Genomic DNA, 18,087 nt, shown 5'->3' on the forward strand with positions numbered 1-18,087 from the left:
CAAAATATATTACTACGTATATATATAAGCCATTTGAGTACCAATGTAGAAGAAGATAGCTCAACTAGATGAGTCATCATTAAGCATATCTTTTTCAAGTTATTAGTTTGCCAACTTGGTCAAAAGGCGTTATATAAAATTTGTCAAAAAAGCATCAACCAACTCAACTTAATTTGCCCAATGATTTCATCACTATAAAACATTATGGGCATAAGTATAATACACATATATCAATCACATATGCAGTGGTTGCCCTTTTTTTCAACTTCATTTTGCTTTTGCAGTTAAAAAAATAATTTTGTTTTTCTATTTTGGTCCATCTCTCAAAATTTGTCACGATCTATATACTATATAATAGTAGTAAGTTTATCTCCAATAATATGGATCCCATTTTTTTATTAGAAATTACTAAACCAATTTTGGATTAAAACACGTATCGTTCAATATTAAGACTATTTTTTAGTTTGTGGTGTGTGAATACATAATCACATGTGGTGTAAGGTAATATATAGATATGGAGGTAGCACCAAGATAACCAATTTAGGAATTAGGTTCGATAGTATGTCACCTCGTTGTAATTAATTCGACTCATTTTCTATGTTACATCAAAGATAGATAATATGATATATCTGATATAACATGTCACATGGTGGGTGTGGGTGCATATATCTATGACCAGCAATCCTCCCAACAATTCTGTGGTGAGCAACAACATATGCATACAACCAAAATTCTCTCCTTATTAAAAAATCCCCCAATAATTCTTCAGGAGAGAGAGAAGGGGGGTGTGCTGAGATTGAGACATGAGAGACAGAACTAAGAGAAAGACATGATATGTATAATATGATAATATATTTACAGTGTGTGTGTGTGTGATTCTAGTTCATAACCAAACAAACAGCAAGAACAATATAAAGGGTAATATTTAATTTATTTTTGCTATATTCCATAATCAAATCAATGATGTTTTCTTGTCTTCAACTGTTTTTCAACAGTTTTCTTAGCCTGTGATTGGAGAAAAGTTAAGATATATCCTATACTACTACTACATTTGTGATTTTAGTTTGTTTTTCTCTTCAACAACATTTTAGGCAGACCAATGGTCAATAAAGTAAAGAAGAAAAAAAAATGATTTAATGTACCTGATAATGATATAAATAATTGTAGCACACAGGCAAACCTATTTAAATATTTGAATTTCGGCTTGTAAATTAATACTCCTGATTTTATAAAACTATTTAGATTTCATATATTTTGGAACTAAAATATCCAAGTGTTCGAATATTGTGACTCAGCATTTGAGATGTCTAGTTGTAGCAAATTTGATGCTACAGAATTATTTCTCAAGATAAAGATTGGATTTTTGTATTGTTATTACAAAAAAGGAATTCGATTTAGTATTGGTATAGATACATTGTAAGCACCCAATATCGTATTTTAAAATTTATGAATTAAAGTTTACTTTTAAAGAATTCTCAGCCCAAATCTTATTTCAATGCCCTAAACAGGCCAGCTATTCGCAAAAGCCCATAATAAGTGTGTGTTAATGTGGGTGAGAGAGAGAGAGATTTAATATTTTTGGAATCCTGTCGACCGTTAGAGAATCAAAATTTCAAAAAAAGGAAAGAGCAATTTAGGTATCCTCTCTGCACCAAATATAAGTAGAGAGCAAAACACCAAGAAATTCAAATCCCACAAAAAATATGATTTCAAGAAAACACAGAACCCTCGAAGAGGCCACGAAGATGGCGATGGCGATGCACACCCCAATTTCTTCTGTCAAATCATCGCTCACAGTCGACAGCAGCAGCACTCCATCAGAAAGCCGAGATCTTTTCTATTTCCCAGGCTGCAAGAAAGATGCCAACTGCAAGTGCGAGATCTGCATCGCCAGCATCAACGCGACTCTCGACTTGATGCCACAGAGCTCGAACCGAAGCTCGTTCAGAAAATCCTACGCCCCACGCACCTTCACTCCAAGAAGCCCCATTTATTTCAACTCTTTCTCGGCCAATCTCTCCACACCTAAATCAAGTGCTCGGACGATGACACCTGTGGTGGCCTCTCCGCCTCCCAGTTCGATTGAAACAATCAGTCGGCACAAGGAGGAGAAGAGGAGAAAGGATGATTTGGGATCTGGGGTGTTTTCCTTGAGAATATTATGGTGTTTAAGTTTAATCCTTGTTTTAGGGGCGGAGTACGGGGCTTCTTGGGTGGTCTCTGGGGTTGCGAGGGCTAGGTTATCCCCGGATTTCGTCAACAATTTGGGACTGAAATCCGGGGGTTTTGAAAATTTGAGTGGTAGATTTGTGTTCTTGAAGAATGAGTTGGAAGGGTTGGTTGGTGGAGATGTCTCAAGCTGTAGCTCTGTTGATCATTCCTTGTGGAGAATCAATCAGGTTTGTAGGTGAGTGTGTGTGACTCATTCTTGCTCTTTTGATTCTGTTTTAAGTGATACATTGTGTTATTGGATTTAGGATGGAAGGCTGCTAACCTCGCGATGTGTGCTCTACAAATCGATTATCGAGGAAGTAAGCATTTGGGGCTGGCCGCTGCAGACTGCTGGATTGCTTTCAGCTGAGTATTCAAAAAGATCATACACAGTCATAACAGGAAGAGTTAGAGAGGTAAAAACACAATCTACTATAATATCAACTGGCAGATTTGCATATTTTACACCATGTTTATAGCTCTGATCTCTATTATTTCTCGATTCATTTTGCTAGTGGTCAAATGGGGGTGCTGAGTATCTGGTTCGGGAAGCTGGTAACAGTTCATGGACGCAGCAAAAATGGAGTACCTCGGTGGTGCAGCTCGAGTCGAACACATGGATCCTCGAGTACAGAAGGAGCTTCATTGGGCACAACCCAAAGTTGGTCTCAGCTGCAGTGGAGTTCTTGAGATTCAAGCTCACAAGCCAGTTCAAGAAGATGAAGAGAGAGTTTTGGTTGGCACCTGCATTCGGCAGCCAAAATTCTGCATTCGGCAGCTCACGAGGGCGCATTGCCCCTCCTACATGAGATATTTAGTCATCTCTTCTCAATCCTCATGAGAAGCTCTTCATGTTTAGAAATTTTAGTTTATGGTGCTATATAATGATGTAGTAGTAATATGTAGACACAACAAATTTTTTGCAATATTAAAGAAGTGACCATAATTATTTTCACTTGTTGTGGAACAAATCAATTTGTCACCAGTAGTCCTTGCAAGAACACACACCATCTCTACATTGATGAAATCTAGTTCTATCTCTGATAATGATTTCTGTATCCAACACCTTTGAAGCCATCTTCATGAAGTCGTGGCAGTCCTCACAGATCCTAAGGTTTTTAATTATACGAATTGTGGATTGTTTCTTCCTGCTTATCAGCCCGTAACACAAGGCTAGCTTCTCGCTGTGCCAAAGAACGGCCTCTTTCTTTTCATCTTCGCTCAAATCCACCAAAACGCAGTTGGTGTTTGGAGCGTAGCCTACCTCTCTCAGTTTGTCAACCACCTCGCCTAACTTGGCGTAGATCTCATCTGTTTGTCTATGGCTCTTGTCTGCTGTCAGGAACGTGTACATATCACCATCCATTTCAATCATGCTGCATCCTCGTTCCTTTGATACGCCTTTATGCTTCATGGCATTCCTCACAGCTCCAACATTCTCCCACTTCCTCTCTTTGGCATATATGTTTGATAAAAACACAAGGGCTCCATCGTGATCAGGATCTATATCGAGAAGACGTTTTGCTGCAAATTCGCCTAACTCGGACTCACCATGTATACGGCAGGCAGCCATCAATGATCCCCAGATGACAACGCTTGGAGCCATTGGCATACTCTCGACTATCTCCAGAGCATCTCTGAGACGACCAGCTCGACCATAGAGGTCCACCATGCATCCATAATGCTCTAGCCTCGGAGCTATTCCATATTGTTTCACCATTGATTCAAACAACTTCTCTCCCTCCTCGACTAGTCCTGCATGACTACAAGCATACAGAACACCCACAAACGTAATCCAGTTCGGTTCCACATTTTCAACTCTCATCTGTCGAAAATGTCTCAGGGCGTTGTCCACATCCCCGTGTGTGGCAAAAGCATTGATCATGCTTGTCCAAGATATGACGTTTTTCTTACGCACACGGCCATAAACTTCCTTCGCTCTGTCAAGACTGCCACATTTGGCATACATATCAATCAGGGCATTATTGATAGGCAAAGCCGTTCCAAAACCTTTCTCGTCCACATACAAATGGATTTGTTCAGCCTTATCCAGCGCACCAAGACGAGCACATGCTGAGATAACGCTCAACATGGTGACTTGATCAGGCTTAACTCCAAGTTGCTGCATTTCACGAAATATATCAAGAGCTTCACGAGGCTCATCACTATTCGCATAACAAGAAATCATGGCGCTCCAACACACCAGATCTTTGTCTACCATTTCATCAAAAATTAATCGAGCAGCTTCAAGATTGCCTTTTTTTGAGTACCCTGTGATCATGGCAGTTGAAGCCACCACATTTTTTGGCTTCAGCTCGTCGTAGAAACTCTGTGCTTTGTCCATGTCGCCGAAGTGGATATACATGTTCAAAAGCGCAGTCTGCAACTGATAATCAACTATGACGTTGCTCTCGGATATGTATTCTTGCACTAGCCTCCCAATATCCAAATTCCCAACACGGCTGCACGCAGCAAGAATGGTAGTAAAAACTCTAGCGTCGGGTTTTATATCAGAGCTCTTCATCTCTTCCAAGAGGGCTAAGACATCATCAAAAAGCCGGCTTTGACAATATCTGTTCGATCAACAACTCAAAATTACAACCAAGAATAACGATTCCTTCACTTGCAACAACAAAATTTGATCCTCATTCAACTCTAATAATTCAATGCACGATTATGATATTAAAATCAAATTTGTTTGTTAGAATTTTCTTCAAAAAGTTTCCAATAAAACTCACCCATCAATCATGATATTCCAAGTGACGACATCTCGTTGAGGCATTTTATCGAACACTGTACGGGCCTCCGAGATAAGCCCACAAGCGGCGTACATTCCCAGCAACGCAGTTTGCACAAAAGGGTCGGATTCGAAGCCAAGCTTCGCGGCCAGGCCGTGAATCATCTTCCCTTCACTGAGAGATAGAGCTCTCGACGCCGCTTTGAGCAGCGGCGGGAAGCTGAACCGGTCGATGGGGAAGAATTTGTTCTGCATCGCTTGGAAAAACACGAGCGCCTTGTTGGGGTTGTCCGAGCGGGAGAGGTGTTTGAGGATCTTGTTGGGGAGCTGGCGCGGCGGAGGGATGTCGGCGGGGATGAAGGAGAGTAAGGAGAGGGCGTAGGAAGGGAAGGGGAGGGAATAGAGTAGGAGTTGGAAGAGGTGGTGGTTGTGGTGGTGGTGGTGGTGGGAGTTGCGGAGGATTTGAGCTTGGATTTGCTTGAGGTGGGGGAGGGAAGTGGCGGTGGAGATGTGATGGGTGAAGTTGGGTGGGTGGCGGTGGGGCGCCGGGACGGGGTGGAGTGCGGCGGAGGGCAGAGGCTGAGCCATGACTGCAATATGTTCGACGAAATGACTAAAAATTTAAATAAGACAATTCTTTCTATTCTTCGTTTCTTTTTTATTCAATTTAGCGCTTAAATATTAGTACTCTCCCTCTTCTCAATCCTTCCTACTTAAGTTGTGTCTTTTTAAGCTTATTTTAAAAAAATTATAAACAAATAGTTAACATTGATATATAGTAAAATAAACGTGAGAATAATATAAATAAGAATTATTACTCCAAATTTCGGTACAGTGTACTAGTTTACATTTCATTTTATACTAAGTAGTAGTAGTAATTTTTGCTCTTCAGATGATAAATTTATTTAATACTGTACTACTAGTAGTTCTTCTGTTCTTCTTCACGTACTAAAAAGTGACTGTTATTGATTTATTGATGATGTTAGCCGTTTTCATTTTTTGGGAATGATTTTTTAATGTTATTTCTATTTTGCTTCGGTTTTCTGGAACGTTCTTAAAAAATGGCATTAGGTAAATATGATTTGTTAAAGACAGAATCAAGACGATTTTGTGACTAGGCGAGTTTTAATATAAATTAGAAAGAGAGATAAATTATTGAAGTTTCCACTTCGTTCACTAGGAGTTTCATTTATTTTTGGCATGAGTTTAAGAAATGTTAGAAAAAATAGATGAGAAAAGTTAATGGAATATGAGTCTCATTTGTATAGTATTAGTTTAAAATGAAATATAAGTGAAATAAGTTAGTGAAATTTGGAGTATAAAACTATTTATAGTAAAAAAGAGTTGAGACTCCTATTCGCAGACGGGCCGATGTGGAAAAACGGGACTCCTAATCGCAGACGGACGGAGTTTTATTAATTCTAGATGGATAAATACAAAATAAATAAAAAGTAGCATGAAGAAAAAGTATAGGCTAATGTTACGAAAGATGAAATGTAAGTAGATAACTCAAAATTAAAGAAAAAGATTTTGGTCGTGGATGGAGGAGTATAACTTTTGAATAGAAAATCAAGATAGCTAACTCCAGTTGGTTTTCCAGGTCAATCCTAATTTATTAAATCCTAGTCCTTCCGTGAAAAATAAAAATACAAAATGAAGTACTGTATTATTATGGTTTATGACTGGAAATTATTTTGGTAGTGTAAATAACATTTGCCCTAACAAAAAACCCTAAAATCAAGAACTGCCTACGTTATAAAACAATTTCAACAACGCATTTGGCTAGTTAACTAGCCAATGATTCATTTTAGAACTCAATAAAGCCCCATCACAATATTATACTACTACTATTCACGAAATATAGGGAGCTCAATAAACGGACTACTAAAGAAACACCAAAATTTTGAATCATTGAGACAAACATATTCGTTACAAGAAAACATTTATTCTGCATTTGGCAGAGGGGCAAAACTGTGGTTCAAGCATATCAGAGTTTTCTGTGGAGTTCCCTACAGAAAGCTTTGTCAATGCTCAATTTCTAGACTAAATTGTTCCTTGAGAATATGTTTAGGAACTCTACCGAATCCCTTGGAGACTTCTCCCATGTCCTTGAGCCGGGACACTTCCCGCTTCACCTGAGAAACTCTACTCAAGACAGCATCGAGCAATGAGTCCTGCTTCTCGGATATAGATGTATGCTTCAACAGGGCAGACCTCTCCTTCTCAAGCTCTTCGTAAAGATTAATGATATACTTCTTCTGAGCTGAAAGCCTTTCCTCAGCTAGTCTGTATTCAATCTCTTGCGACTTCCTTAGCTTGTCCAAGATGTAATCAATTTCATTCTCAAGTTTCAGTGATTCCACTCGATAGTCAAATTTTGATGACAACACTGGAGGCGACACCAGTTGGCAGTCTTCCTGCTCGCTCTTTGGGATTTCCAGTACACCGTTGCCATTTTGAGATAGCCCTATTTATTTTTGAAGTTCACAAAATAAAAGTAAAATGAGAAGAATGCATGAGGAAAGAAGGAAGGATAAGACTCAAATGCCTAATTGAAGCTAAGAATAGTTCCATTTTCTCTTGAAAAAAGCAACTCTCTTAAAACGAGAGTGTCAAATCTCACTCAATGAAGGTGTAATGGCTCCTGCAGTCAGTCTTGCTAAGAAGATCTAAGCTGAAGGAGACGATTTTTCCTAGAGTGTAAGAACAAATTTGGAAACTCTAAAACAGTGTAGGTGAAAATTCGAAGAAGAAAAAATTGTTAAGAACAGTATACCAGAAGCATCTTTGGAGACATCTTCCATCTTCCATATATCATCCAGATAACTTCCATTCTTAAGCTGATGAATATAATCGATAGGTCATTATTGTGGCAATTGAAAAGGGCGTACAGACAAGAAAGTATAACTGTATTGAGAAATAATTATTAGCCTACCATTCACTTCAGATACCTTTGACATGGCTAGCTGAAAATGATGCAACAGCTGCGTTGCGCTTGTTCTATTCGACCCACGCAGCACACGGATGCCAACATTCAAGATCTTCTCAATCTCATCTGGTGAGTCATTTGATTTACATTTCTTTACTAGTCCAGTAACATGTAAAACCAGATCGGTTCGCGTATCACAGCGACGGCAATAATACTCTGCATCCAAACCGATACTCCCTCCAACTGTCCCAGCCAAGTAAGCTCGTAGAGCACAGTCAATATGACAACTATGTCCGCAAGCACCACCCTCAATATCAGCTTCACATCTAATGGAATTGTATTCTTCAGAAGCTTTCTCAATAGTTTGAGAACATAATATACAACAACAATCTCTGCAGAAACCAGCTTCACCACAGCAAATATCACAGAACATGATTTGTGAACCAGAGTCCTCTCGTGCAGCTAAGCTGCTGCAAAATCTATTGCCAGCTTTACAACGTGCTACACCATCAGATACTGGATCTTCTGCTGGCTCCGGAAGGACCCTGAGCATATCTTTATCAGCTGAATATGAAGCATAATAACAGAGCAATATGTTAAATAAGGTTTTATCTTAGTCAAAATAGCTTATATCGAAGCCCAAAGTTTTTATGAGAGATAAAATATGAAAGATGAAAAGTTAAACTGAAACAAACTTATAACACAACCAAAGCATGATGCAAACCTTTCTTGATTACTTTTGAAGGGACTCTCCAGCTGAAAGAGGCAAAGAAAGCATCAACATCTGCACCGGGGAATTTTTCTCGAATATAGTGTTCAAGTGACAGCCTGCTGGCGAAGCCTTTTCTATCTCCTACCTTGCGGAACCTGGTGGGAACATACAAATATCTATCTATAAAGTATCCCGAAGCAGAAATTCTTTTCCCGACTTTCCAGCGCCAGTTATCACCAGGAGTAGGCCAATCTTGAGGAGCATATGGAAGGCCTTCGCCCGAATCATGAACAGAGACTGGGTACAGATTGAGACCATTTCTAACAAGCTCATACGGCAGTTCTTTAGCATCTCCCGGACTGTCAATGTCCATAGACTCCTTTTCTGGCTCGCTAGTCATTTAGGCTCTGTAACATGTAACGAATATGGCTAAAATAATCCTATAATATGAATATAGTAGTTGTTAACTTATAATCACAAAATAAATAAAAAATCAACCAGGAGGTGTAAGGACATGTTCAGGCCAACAAAGATATAACAAAAGTGGACTACCTTCAATAGAGTAAGTTCATTTGAGACTTGTTGAAGCATATAATTAGCTATAGTTATCATAGACTCAAATTTTAATTTCTTAAATTGCTCAAAAACTCTTTTCTAGTAACCTTCGATCATGCTTGATTCAATCAGACTTGTTGCTAATGAAATTAAAGCACATTCAACTCGATGGATAATATATACCTATACATCAAGCAAAGCTGCACGATCAAACAAAAAGGACATATAACTAGCTATAGTTATCGTAAACTCAAATTTGAATTCCTTTAATTGCTCAAAACCTCTTTTCTAATAACCTTCGATCATGCTTGTTTTAATCGGACTTGTTGCTACTGAAATTAAAGCACATATAATGGATATACCACTACAATAGGCAAAGCTGCACGATCAAACAAAAATGACATATAACTAACTATAGTTATCGTAAACTCAAATTTGAATTCCTTTAATTGCTCAAAACCTCTTTTCTAGTAACCTTCGATCATGCTTGTTTTAATCGGACTTGTTGCTACTGATATTAAAGCACATTCAAGTCAATGGATATACCACTACATTAGGCAAAACTGCACGATCAAACAAAAATGACATGCATATAACTAGCTATAGTTATCGTAAACTCAAATTTGAATTCCTTTAATTGCTCAAAACCTCATTTCTAATAACCTTGGATCGTGCTTGTTTCAATCAGATTTGTTGCTACTGAAATTAAAGCACATTCAACTCGATGGATACACCGCTACATTAGGAAAAGCTGCACGATCAAACAAAATGACATACCTCAGGAGAATGATTATCATCAACTCAAAATTGCAGAAAACAGAACAGAGTTAGGGCTTCTAATTCTGCAGAAAACAATAGAAATAGTAAGAATTCATGCAACGGCTGATCAAACAACTCAGCTGAATTAACTGATGCCGCGCAAAAAACCTAAATCGGTGCAAAAACTGAAGCAATAAAATGCACGCATTCCGAAGAATTCAATTTGCAAAAGTGAGAATTCATATATGCACAAATACACATACATGCTCCTCAGGAAAAAAATACAGTAATAAGCTTACAGCGAAATTAACTCAGAAACCCTAATCAACAGAAGACAGAATTGGAAATTGGAAATTGAGAATCATTATAAATAGCTTGAAAATGTTAAAGAAATGGCAACTCCAGTTGGAAATGACCGTTCTACCCCTGAACTCAGATTTCGTTGTCGGAATACATCTGGAATTCCGTTGCCTGATCGCCGAGTTTGCTCACGCTCCATTGGCGCGCGTGGTCCTTCGGTCCTTCCATTTCCCTCCTTTCTAGTACTCCTATGATTTTAATTTGCAACAGAGTGTGTTGGACCGTGTACTATTTTGTTTTGGTTATCTATGTTTTATTAAAACCCGTTTTAATTCTTTAATTGATTTATATGGGCTCAGTTGCCAGAGAATGCAAGTATTTAAAGTCAAATCTTCACACTTCATTCATTTATGAATATTTGATTCAATACAAATTTAATGTATAAATGGTAAAAATAAGAGAAAAATAAATGGTATTGCATATAGTGTCGTGGAGAGTGAACTCCGTATCATTAGGTAGTGTAGTTTAATGGTAGAAGTTATAAATAGATTGATGTGTAGGGATAGTGTGTTGTTTAACTATTTCCAAATTAGAATGTCCATGTATTTAAAAACGGACTAATAAGAAAATAGTTCATACTTTTCAAAGATGAAGAGAGTATTATTTTGTTGTTTAGTACCACTAATATGAGATCTTGAGGGCTCGAGAATTCGAATAAAGCTTGCACTGTTCATATGAAATTAAATAGAATTCGGATATGCTATTGAGCATGATATATGATGTATGGCTTGAATGTAGAACCCAAAACCACCAAGGATTAAAGGTCAAATCTTCATATTTGGCTTTCGGTTTTTAAAAGCACACGCATTAAAAATCGTTGATGTTTAAGTCGAGAGGTTTTGCGAAGTGAAGTAGTTATTGCTAGAAATTTGCTAATCGGAACCCTTTTCGAATGAGCAATTTAGTTGGGTGATTTGGTGAGACTTCGTGTCAGAATAAGAATAAGGAATGTGTACAAGTTTTTGACAGAATGAAGTCGACAATGCTGAAAATGGAAACTGCTCAGAAACTTGTAAACTTATCAATATAGGGGGTCAATTCCGTCAATAGCCCCCAAGCCTCCCTAAGCTCTCTCCAATAATTGAGTAATAAACATCCGGTAGTCATAACTACTTTCTATATCTTTCCAACTAAATGACCATATAAAATTTTCGTTTTCTGCATAATTTATGAGCAAAAATCTTAATAACCTAAATGTGCACACTTCAAAGGTATCTTACTTAGAGCATCCGTCTGTCCGTGCCAGTGGCGGGAACACCCACCATCCGCCAATGCGCAGCGTACGTCCGTGGCAGCGGCACGACGCTGCTCTTAAATAAGAGCACGTCCGTGCCGCTGAGCACCCTTACGTGGCAGCTTCTTATTGGTCAACGACATAGCCGTTGACAATTTGAATTTTTCTTTTTAAACAAAAATGCAAAATAAATTTAAAAAATAGTTTTAAATAACAAAAAATATTTTCCCACTTCCCAATAAATTATAACCGTTTTATACACATTTTTAATTTATTTTTCAATTTTTTCCCCAAAATTCACATTTTCATCTATAAATACCACTACTTCAACACAAAAAAATTCCCATAACACTACACAATTCTCATCTTCTATCATCTAAATTCTCTCATCTATTCTCTCATCAATTCTCATCTATTCTCTCATCTTTTTTCACACTATGTATTTTTTTATAGGAATTTAATTATGTAATTTTTATTTTCTAGGATTATAGTTATGTATTTTTATTTTTTAGGATTTTAATTATGTAATTTTTATTTTTTAGGATTTAATTATGTAATTTTTAAATATTTAATGTATTTTTATATTGTAGAAATGTTTTTAGTAATTGAAGTATTTAAATTGAATAATAGAATGGTGGGACTCTTGAGCTTGTCCTTGCGTAAGAGCACAGATGTGGGTTTTATATTCTCAGCTAAGAGCATCTCCAATGGTCGGCTAGCGACCGGCTAGCCGATTTTTCGCGCTGGCCGATCGGCTAGCCGAACCATTGGAGGCGGCCAGCGCGAAATCGGCGAGCGGACCGGCGTGGGCTGGCCGATGCGCTGGCCGATCGGCTAGCCGCCATTGTGGCGGCCCGATCGGCCAGCGCCGATTTTTGTTTTTTTTGTTTTTTTTTAAAAACCTATATAAACGCGATTTTCGTTTCATTTTCATTTGCACCACTTGTTTTAACGAGTTTTCTCTCTCTCTAACTTTCTGTACAAGAGCATCATCGAGCGATGAGTAACGCGGGTGGTAGCGGTGGTGGTAGTGGTGGGGATGCTGAGGAGTACGAACGGAGGATGAACGAGGCTATGAATGCCTACATGAACCGCGAGATGGAGCGGTACATGCGCATGGTGGAACAGCAGGCGATACCTCGCCCTCCACGGGTTATCCACCGCCGAGCGGTGATTGATCGGGATCACGCCGCTGCACATCGGCGGCTGTACGACGACTACTTTTTAGAGAACCCGCGGTTTCCCGCCAACTTGTTCCGGCGGCGTTTTAGAATGCGCAGGGAGTTGTTTATGCGCATCGTTGGCATATTAGAGCGTCGATATCTGTGTTTCCGCTTTAGGCACGATGCGGCCGGCAGACCCGGACACACCCCTATTCAAAAGTGCACGGCGGCAATCGGGCAGTTGGCCTACGGAGGCGCGGCAGACATGTGGGATGAGTACCTCCACATCGGTGAGTCGACAGCCCTGGAATGTCTGAAGGATTTCTGTGGGGGCGTGATAAGCGTTTTCGGTGAGCAGTACCTTCGAAGCCCTACTCCCGAAGATTGTCGGAATTTGATGCAGATGCACGGGGAGAAGCATGGGTTCCCCGGGATGTTAGGCAGCATAGACCGTATGCATTGGGAGTGGAAGAACTGTCCGACTGGCTGGAAGGGGGCCTACACGACCGGCTACAAGTCAAAGAATCCCACGATAATCCTCGAGGCCGTAGCTGATTACCGGCTGTGGATCTGGCATGCGTATTTTGGGGTAGCCGGGTCGAACAACGACCTCAACGTCCTGAACTCATCTCCCCTCTTCAACGAGAAGTGCCAGGGCGTCGGTCCAGCCGTCTCATTTGTGGCCAACGGCAACCGGCATGATATGGGCTACTACTTGGCGGATGGGATATACCCTCGGTGGCCGGTCTTTGTGAAGACGATCAGGCAAACAAGTGATGAAAAGAAGGCCTACTTTGCGCAAGGACGTGGAGCACGCATTTGGTGTGCTCCAGTCTCAATGGGCGGCAATTAAGGGTCCAACGCGTTTGTGGGATGTCGGATGCGTTTCCCAGATAATGTACGCCTGCATTATCCTGCACAACATGATCGTCGAAGACGAAGACGTACAACTGACTAGTTGGGCCAATGATGATGAAGCCGGTCCAAGCCACGGAACGGCCACCCCTAGTGTACGACGTGGGGTACCTCTCGATGAAGCTCCGCCTCAAGGAATTTGCCAACATGCACCAAGTGGATGCTCATATTCAACTCCAAAAGGATATAATTGAAGAGTTGTGGGCACGGAGGATTGCACGGCGATAGTTTTTTTTCTTTATTATGTACCTTTTTAAATGTAATTTTTTTTATCTATGTACCTTTTTTAAATGCAATTAATGAATTTTCCCGTATATGTCTCGTAAATTTAATTCCGTAATTTAATCGTAATTTTAATTCCGTAAATGTAGTATTTTTTGAATTATTTTTATTGCGGCTGGCCTATGGCTGGCCTAAATCTGATGTGGCAGGTGGATTTTTAGTGCTGCTGACGTGGCAGGGGGAGAAACTGCTGGCCGATTTCTGGCCGAAGTACCATTGGAGATGCTCTAAGGACAAGGAGTAAAAGTGGGTCCGGTCCCACTTTTAGACTCATTGACTCATGCTAAATTTGCAATAAATATGTCACCCACAAGTGTATGGGGTATGTAGCACGTGGCAAGTTGAAATTATCGATCCTCGAAGACTAAATGCCGGCTTGAGTACTACGATGCAACTTTGAACACTATCTAGACTAATAGAAGGGGTTTTTGGGTTTTTCTTAACTAAGATCAAAGAACAAGTAAGCAAGTAAGAGCAAAATAGAAATTAAGACAAGAAAAAGGATAGTTTTCACTCAAGTTGGAAAGATAGGGATATTGATCCGTTGGTATGGATCACGGGTGTTCACCTAGGGATCATGCTCATCTAAATAGTCCTATGTGTGGCTAGGAAGGTCGGGTTAATTGGTTAGACCCCCTCTCGGGTGCACCTAACGCGTTGATCGGTCTCTAATGTCGGAGTCTCCTCCCTACACTTCGAAACCGACTCCTACAACCTACGGACCCAAGCCCTCTCTCTAGCTATGCCTCTCTCGAGCACATACAACGCACGGAGTTGTTGGTCATTTAACTATCTAATTAAGCATCTTTCAACGACAATAATTAGAATAAGACATATCAAATTGGTAGCTAATCAATTGGATAATGAAAAAGCACAACAACCAACAAAACCACCACAAAAGACATAGATAAGCATAAATCAAGGTTTAGCCCATGAATTCCATACAAACTTCACCAATATCCCTAATAAGAACTTAGCTACTCATAATGGAAGCTAAGACAAAGGAAAATACAAAAACTTCAAAGGAAAACATAGTAAGAAAAGGTAATAGAACTCCCTAATGTGGACTTGATGTTGGGGAGGATCTTTCTTCTTCAATCTCTTGAAGATGGAAGCCTCCTTGCCTTCAATCCTCTTGTATCTCTCGATTTTTTCTCTCAATTTGTCGTGTGGGGAAGGTTAGGGTTCGAAAATGAAGAAGAACCCCTTTTATACTTGGAGAGAAAAAGGGCAAAAACGGATACTGCGTAAAAACGCCCGATCGGGCGTTAGGCAATAGGTAAAAACGCCCGATCGGGCAACACGGAATTGTCGCGCTGCCTGCCAAAACGCCCGGTCGGGTTTTTTCTCGGACGGGAAACGCCCGACCGGGTTTTCTCTCTGGAATCCAATGCTCTTCAAAACACCCGATCGGGCTTTTTGTCGGATGCGAAAAGCCCGATCGGGTTTTCTCTCTGGACTTCAATGCTGCGTCAAAACGCCCGATCGGGCGTTTCTTCGGATGAAAAACGCCCGATCGGGCGAAGTCTCTGGAATCGTCCATTTGCTCCATTTTGCTCCGTTTTAACCTGTTTTTACTTCAAAACTCCAACAAACTCATTATTTCATCTAATTAACGACTATATGGGTGAAAACCTATTATAAACACCTTAATTCAATAAAAACATGGGTTAAACACCTCTAAAACCATACGAAACTATGAGTTTGTCAACTCCCCCAAACTTAAACACTTGTTTGTCCCTAAACAAGAAGAAGAAAATAAGAAGACAAACTCATGTAAGGATGTTGGAGTGTCATCATTGCCTCAGTAGAAATAAAGTAATCAACAAGTATCAATGGCCTCGTAGACAAGTGTAACATTATAAAGTATTGCTTCAAGCTACTATCATGTACTCAACCTTGCCAATTTGCCCTCACAAGGAGAAAATGCAATGTGCATTTTAGAAATTTCACTCACTCTCAAAGTGTATGGCTCATGACATAACTCTCAAATCATCAAATCATGCATAGTTTACCATATGCTTGCTCGAAATCTACACTCTCCTCTACTACGGTGTGATTAAAGATCTAAGGTCCGAAAGGTCTTTTCTATAGGTTGTAATGTAGGCTCTTTGGATAGGTGAGGTAATTTTTGGCTAAAGTGACTTTAATCCCCAAGATATGACATATTCAACTTCACCAACTTTCTTCCCCAATCTTAGCTAGTACTAGGCTTTGCCTAGACTCTTCTCATCTACCAACATTCCACTTTTGTTCAATGCTTCTTTTTCAACTTTCAAGGCATCCTTTTTCACCCAATGTCAATTATTCACCATTTTTCTCTTTCATTTTTCTTTTCTTTTCTTTTCTTTCCCTTCTTTTTCTCTCTTTTTTTTTCTCCATGCTTTGCATGGTATCATCACTATTTTTTTTTTTTTTCTCTTTTTTTTTTCTACTCAACAAACTTGTTTTTCATTTGCCAACACCACTTCCAAACATTCATTTCTCTTTGATTTTTCAAAAGTATCACATGAAAATTCCAACCCCTCGGTTTGTCAAAGAAAAGGTTTATAGGCTCAAAGTGGGCTAACAAGGATTATTAACATAACGGGTGAAACTAGGATTTGGCTAATAAAAATGGCCTAACATCCTCCCTTATCTCTATAGCCACTATGTAGACTCAAGGAGATCGCGAGCAAGTTCTAGAAACAAATGACATGTTTGAGATAAAACACACATTTAGTGATAGTATAGGCTTAATTCTCACAAGGTCATTTTGGCAAAAGACAAGGCACCATGCAATTCACTTTAGGCAATTTGAAATGAAAATTACATGTTACTTAGCCATATCAACAAGATTTTCGAAAAATTTTTGCACAAAATCATCATTGGCAACTCCTCCAACAAATCCTCACACTCGTTCGAACATCACTTTCTCTCACCCTACTAGCATTCTACCCAAGGGAGATTATTGAACACACAAAGAAAACAAGCAAAGCAAACCTAAAAACATAAACGCAAAAAAAAACACAAGAAAAACAAACCTAAAAACATAAGTGAAACAAGGAAAACATTCACCAAAATCCAAAAACAAAGAACAACATTAGTTAAGGTTACATGCCTAAACATCATCATCAAATATAGTCAAAATAATAGGGGTACAGGCCGGGGTATCACCAAATCAAAGCAAAGATAGCATAAACAAACCACGACAAAAAGAGAGAGGTGAAAAGGGAATCCACTAGACACCCCCCCAAACTTATCCCAAGCAAAGCTAGGATAAGTTTGAAAGAGAGTGGATCTCCCATGGACCTTCATTGCGGAGGAGGGGGCGGATGCTGCCAGTAGCCTCGGAACTCATCGAGCCGGGCATTGAGGTTGGCCCATTGTGTGTTGTTGAAGTCAGTGAATTGATTCCAGCTTGTCTCATACTGACTCCAACGAGCTTCATTCTGAGCCCAGTACTCCTCCTATCTGACCTCCAGCCGAGCCACTCTGTCGATGAGAGAGCTCATATCCTCATCCTCTCGCTCTTGTCGATCGCATCTCCTCGGATTGCTCGTGCCAGCCTCATCGTGGCGGGGAACCTCCTCTTCATCATCATCCACTTCTTCATTGTCCATCTCCTTAACTCCAACCATGTGATCTGGGAGCTCCACATAGGGGTTGTCATCAGCATACTGCGGACTAGGGTCATATGACTGCCATGGGAGAACGGGTGGATTGTTTGCCTTGCAAGCTCTGTGGGAATCGGCATTCATGCTCCAGTTTATCGTATAGTCGGGACCGTTCACATATGTGTTCAACACGTCCGGAAGGGGGTAGTGATCATCATCTCTCTGACAAAGATAAGCCCGCCGGCGTCGGTCCACTGTAATAAATCCCGTTCTTCTCAGATAATTGAGGTCCATCAAGGACTCCCCAATATCCCTAACTAGGTCCTCAGTGTACACTCCCAGGTGGAGTGCAATGGACCCTATGACACCCCCACAACACAGTGTGCCCTTATCCTTCTTGGACGCTCGCTCAAGGTGTTTGATCATGTAATGAGCAAGGTTGATTGGCCGCTTGTGAAGAAGACTCCATAATAGAAAGAGCTCATCCCGTTGCACGCTGCCTTGTTGTGATCGGGCAAACGGGTGGCCTACACACGCCTTTTGAATCATCCTCAACACAGGGTTCCGGATCATCGATGTCTTAGCCCTGTTGGCTTGAAAGCTCTCATTCAGCCCGGTGATCGCCCTCCAAAAT

General features: G+C 40.1%; 3 protein-coding genes across 6 annotated transcripts; 1 reads left to right on the forward strand and 2 right to left on the reverse strand.

Moving 5' to 3' along the window:
* The first annotated feature begins 1,667 nt into the window (after positions 1 to 1,667).
* On the forward strand, positions 1,668 to 3,166 carry LOC125196601. Its single transcript, XM_048095186.1, has 3 exons — positions 1,668 to 2,399; positions 2,478 to 2,627; positions 2,727 to 3,166. The coding sequence occupies exons 1-3, from the start codon at positions 1,704 to 1,706 to the stop codon at positions 3,018 to 3,020; spliced, it is 1,140 nt and encodes a 379-aa protein (XP_047951143.1). The 5' UTR covers positions 1,668 to 1,703; the 3' UTR covers positions 3,021 to 3,166.
* LOC125196600 (pentatricopeptide repeat-containing protein At4g14820) lies at positions 3,140 to 5,582 on the reverse strand. Its single transcript, XM_048095185.1, has 2 exons — positions 4,950 to 5,582; positions 3,140 to 4,784 (listed from the first exon to the last, which is right to left on the reverse strand). Exons 1-2 carry the CDS (start codon positions 5,534 to 5,536, stop codon positions 3,191 to 3,193), a joined length of 2,181 nt encoding a protein of 726 aa, XP_047951142.1. The 5' UTR covers positions 5,537 to 5,582; the 3' UTR covers positions 3,140 to 3,190.
* Positions 5,583 to 6,830: 1,248 nt separating this feature from the next.
* On the reverse strand, positions 6,831 to 10,455 carry LOC125192454 (protein OBERON 2-like). 4 transcript variants are annotated; one of them, XM_048090030.1, is made up of 6 exons: positions 10,328 to 10,455; positions 9,922 to 9,986; positions 8,602 to 8,996; positions 7,900 to 8,441; positions 7,725 to 7,788; positions 6,831 to 7,415 (listed from the first exon to the last, which is right to left on the reverse strand). In XM_048090030.1, the coding sequence occupies exons 3-6, from the start codon at positions 8,987 to 8,989 to the stop codon at positions 6,973 to 6,975; spliced, it is 1,437 nt and encodes a 478-aa protein (XP_047945987.1). In that variant the 5' UTR covers positions 8,990 to 8,996; positions 9,922 to 9,986; positions 10,328 to 10,455; the 3' UTR covers positions 6,831 to 6,972. The 4 variants fall into 4 exon arrangements, with proteins under 4 accessions (XP_047945987.1, XP_047945988.1, XP_047945986.1 ...); XM_048090031.1 differs by having other exon boundaries at positions 10,320 to 10,415; XM_048090029.1 differs by lacking the exon at positions 10,328 to 10,455 and adding an exon at positions 10,203 to 10,272.
* Between the last annotated feature and the right edge of the window lie 7,632 nt (positions 10,456 to 18,087).

This window comes from Salvia hispanica, chromosome 6 (genome assembly GCF_023119035.1).
Source record: "Salvia hispanica cultivar TCC Black 2014 chromosome 6, UniMelb_Shisp_WGS_1.0, whole genome shotgun sequence".
In the NCBI taxonomy this organism is placed as follows: Eukaryota; Viridiplantae; Streptophyta; class Magnoliopsida; order Lamiales; family Lamiaceae; genus Salvia; species Salvia hispanica.

Coding starts and splice junctions, on each gene's coding strand:
- LOC125196601 (XM_048095186.1), top strand. CDS start 1,704: ATGATTTCAAGAAAACACAGAACCCTCGAAGAGGCCACGAAGATGGCG. Junction 2,400..2,477: donor CCTTGTGGAGAATCAATCAG/GTTTGTAGGTGA, acceptor TATTGGATTTAG/GATGGAAGGCTGCTAACCTC. Junction 2,628..2,726: donor TAACAGGAAGAGTTAGAGAG/GTAAAAACACAA, acceptor TCATTTTGCTAG/TGGTCAAATGGGGGTGCTGA.
- LOC125196600 (XM_048095185.1), bottom strand. CDS start 5,536: ATGGCTCAGCCTCTGCCCTCCGCCGCACTCCACCCCGTCCCGGCGCCC. Junction 4,785..4,949: donor TGGAATATCATGATTGATGG/GTGAGTTTTATT, acceptor TTGATCGAACAG/ATATTGTCAAAGCCGGCTTT.
- LOC125192454 (XM_048090030.1), bottom strand. CDS start 8,989: ATGACTAGCGAGCCAGAAAAGGAGTCTATGGACATTGACAGTCCGGGA. Junction 8,442..8,601: donor TTCAAAAGTAATCAAGAAAG/GTTTGCATCATG, acceptor CTTCATATTCAG/CTGATAAAGATATGCTCAGG. Junction 7,789..7,899: donor TTCAGCTAGCCATGTCAAAG/GTATCTGAAGTG, acceptor TATATTCATCAG/CTTAAGAATGGAAGTTATCT.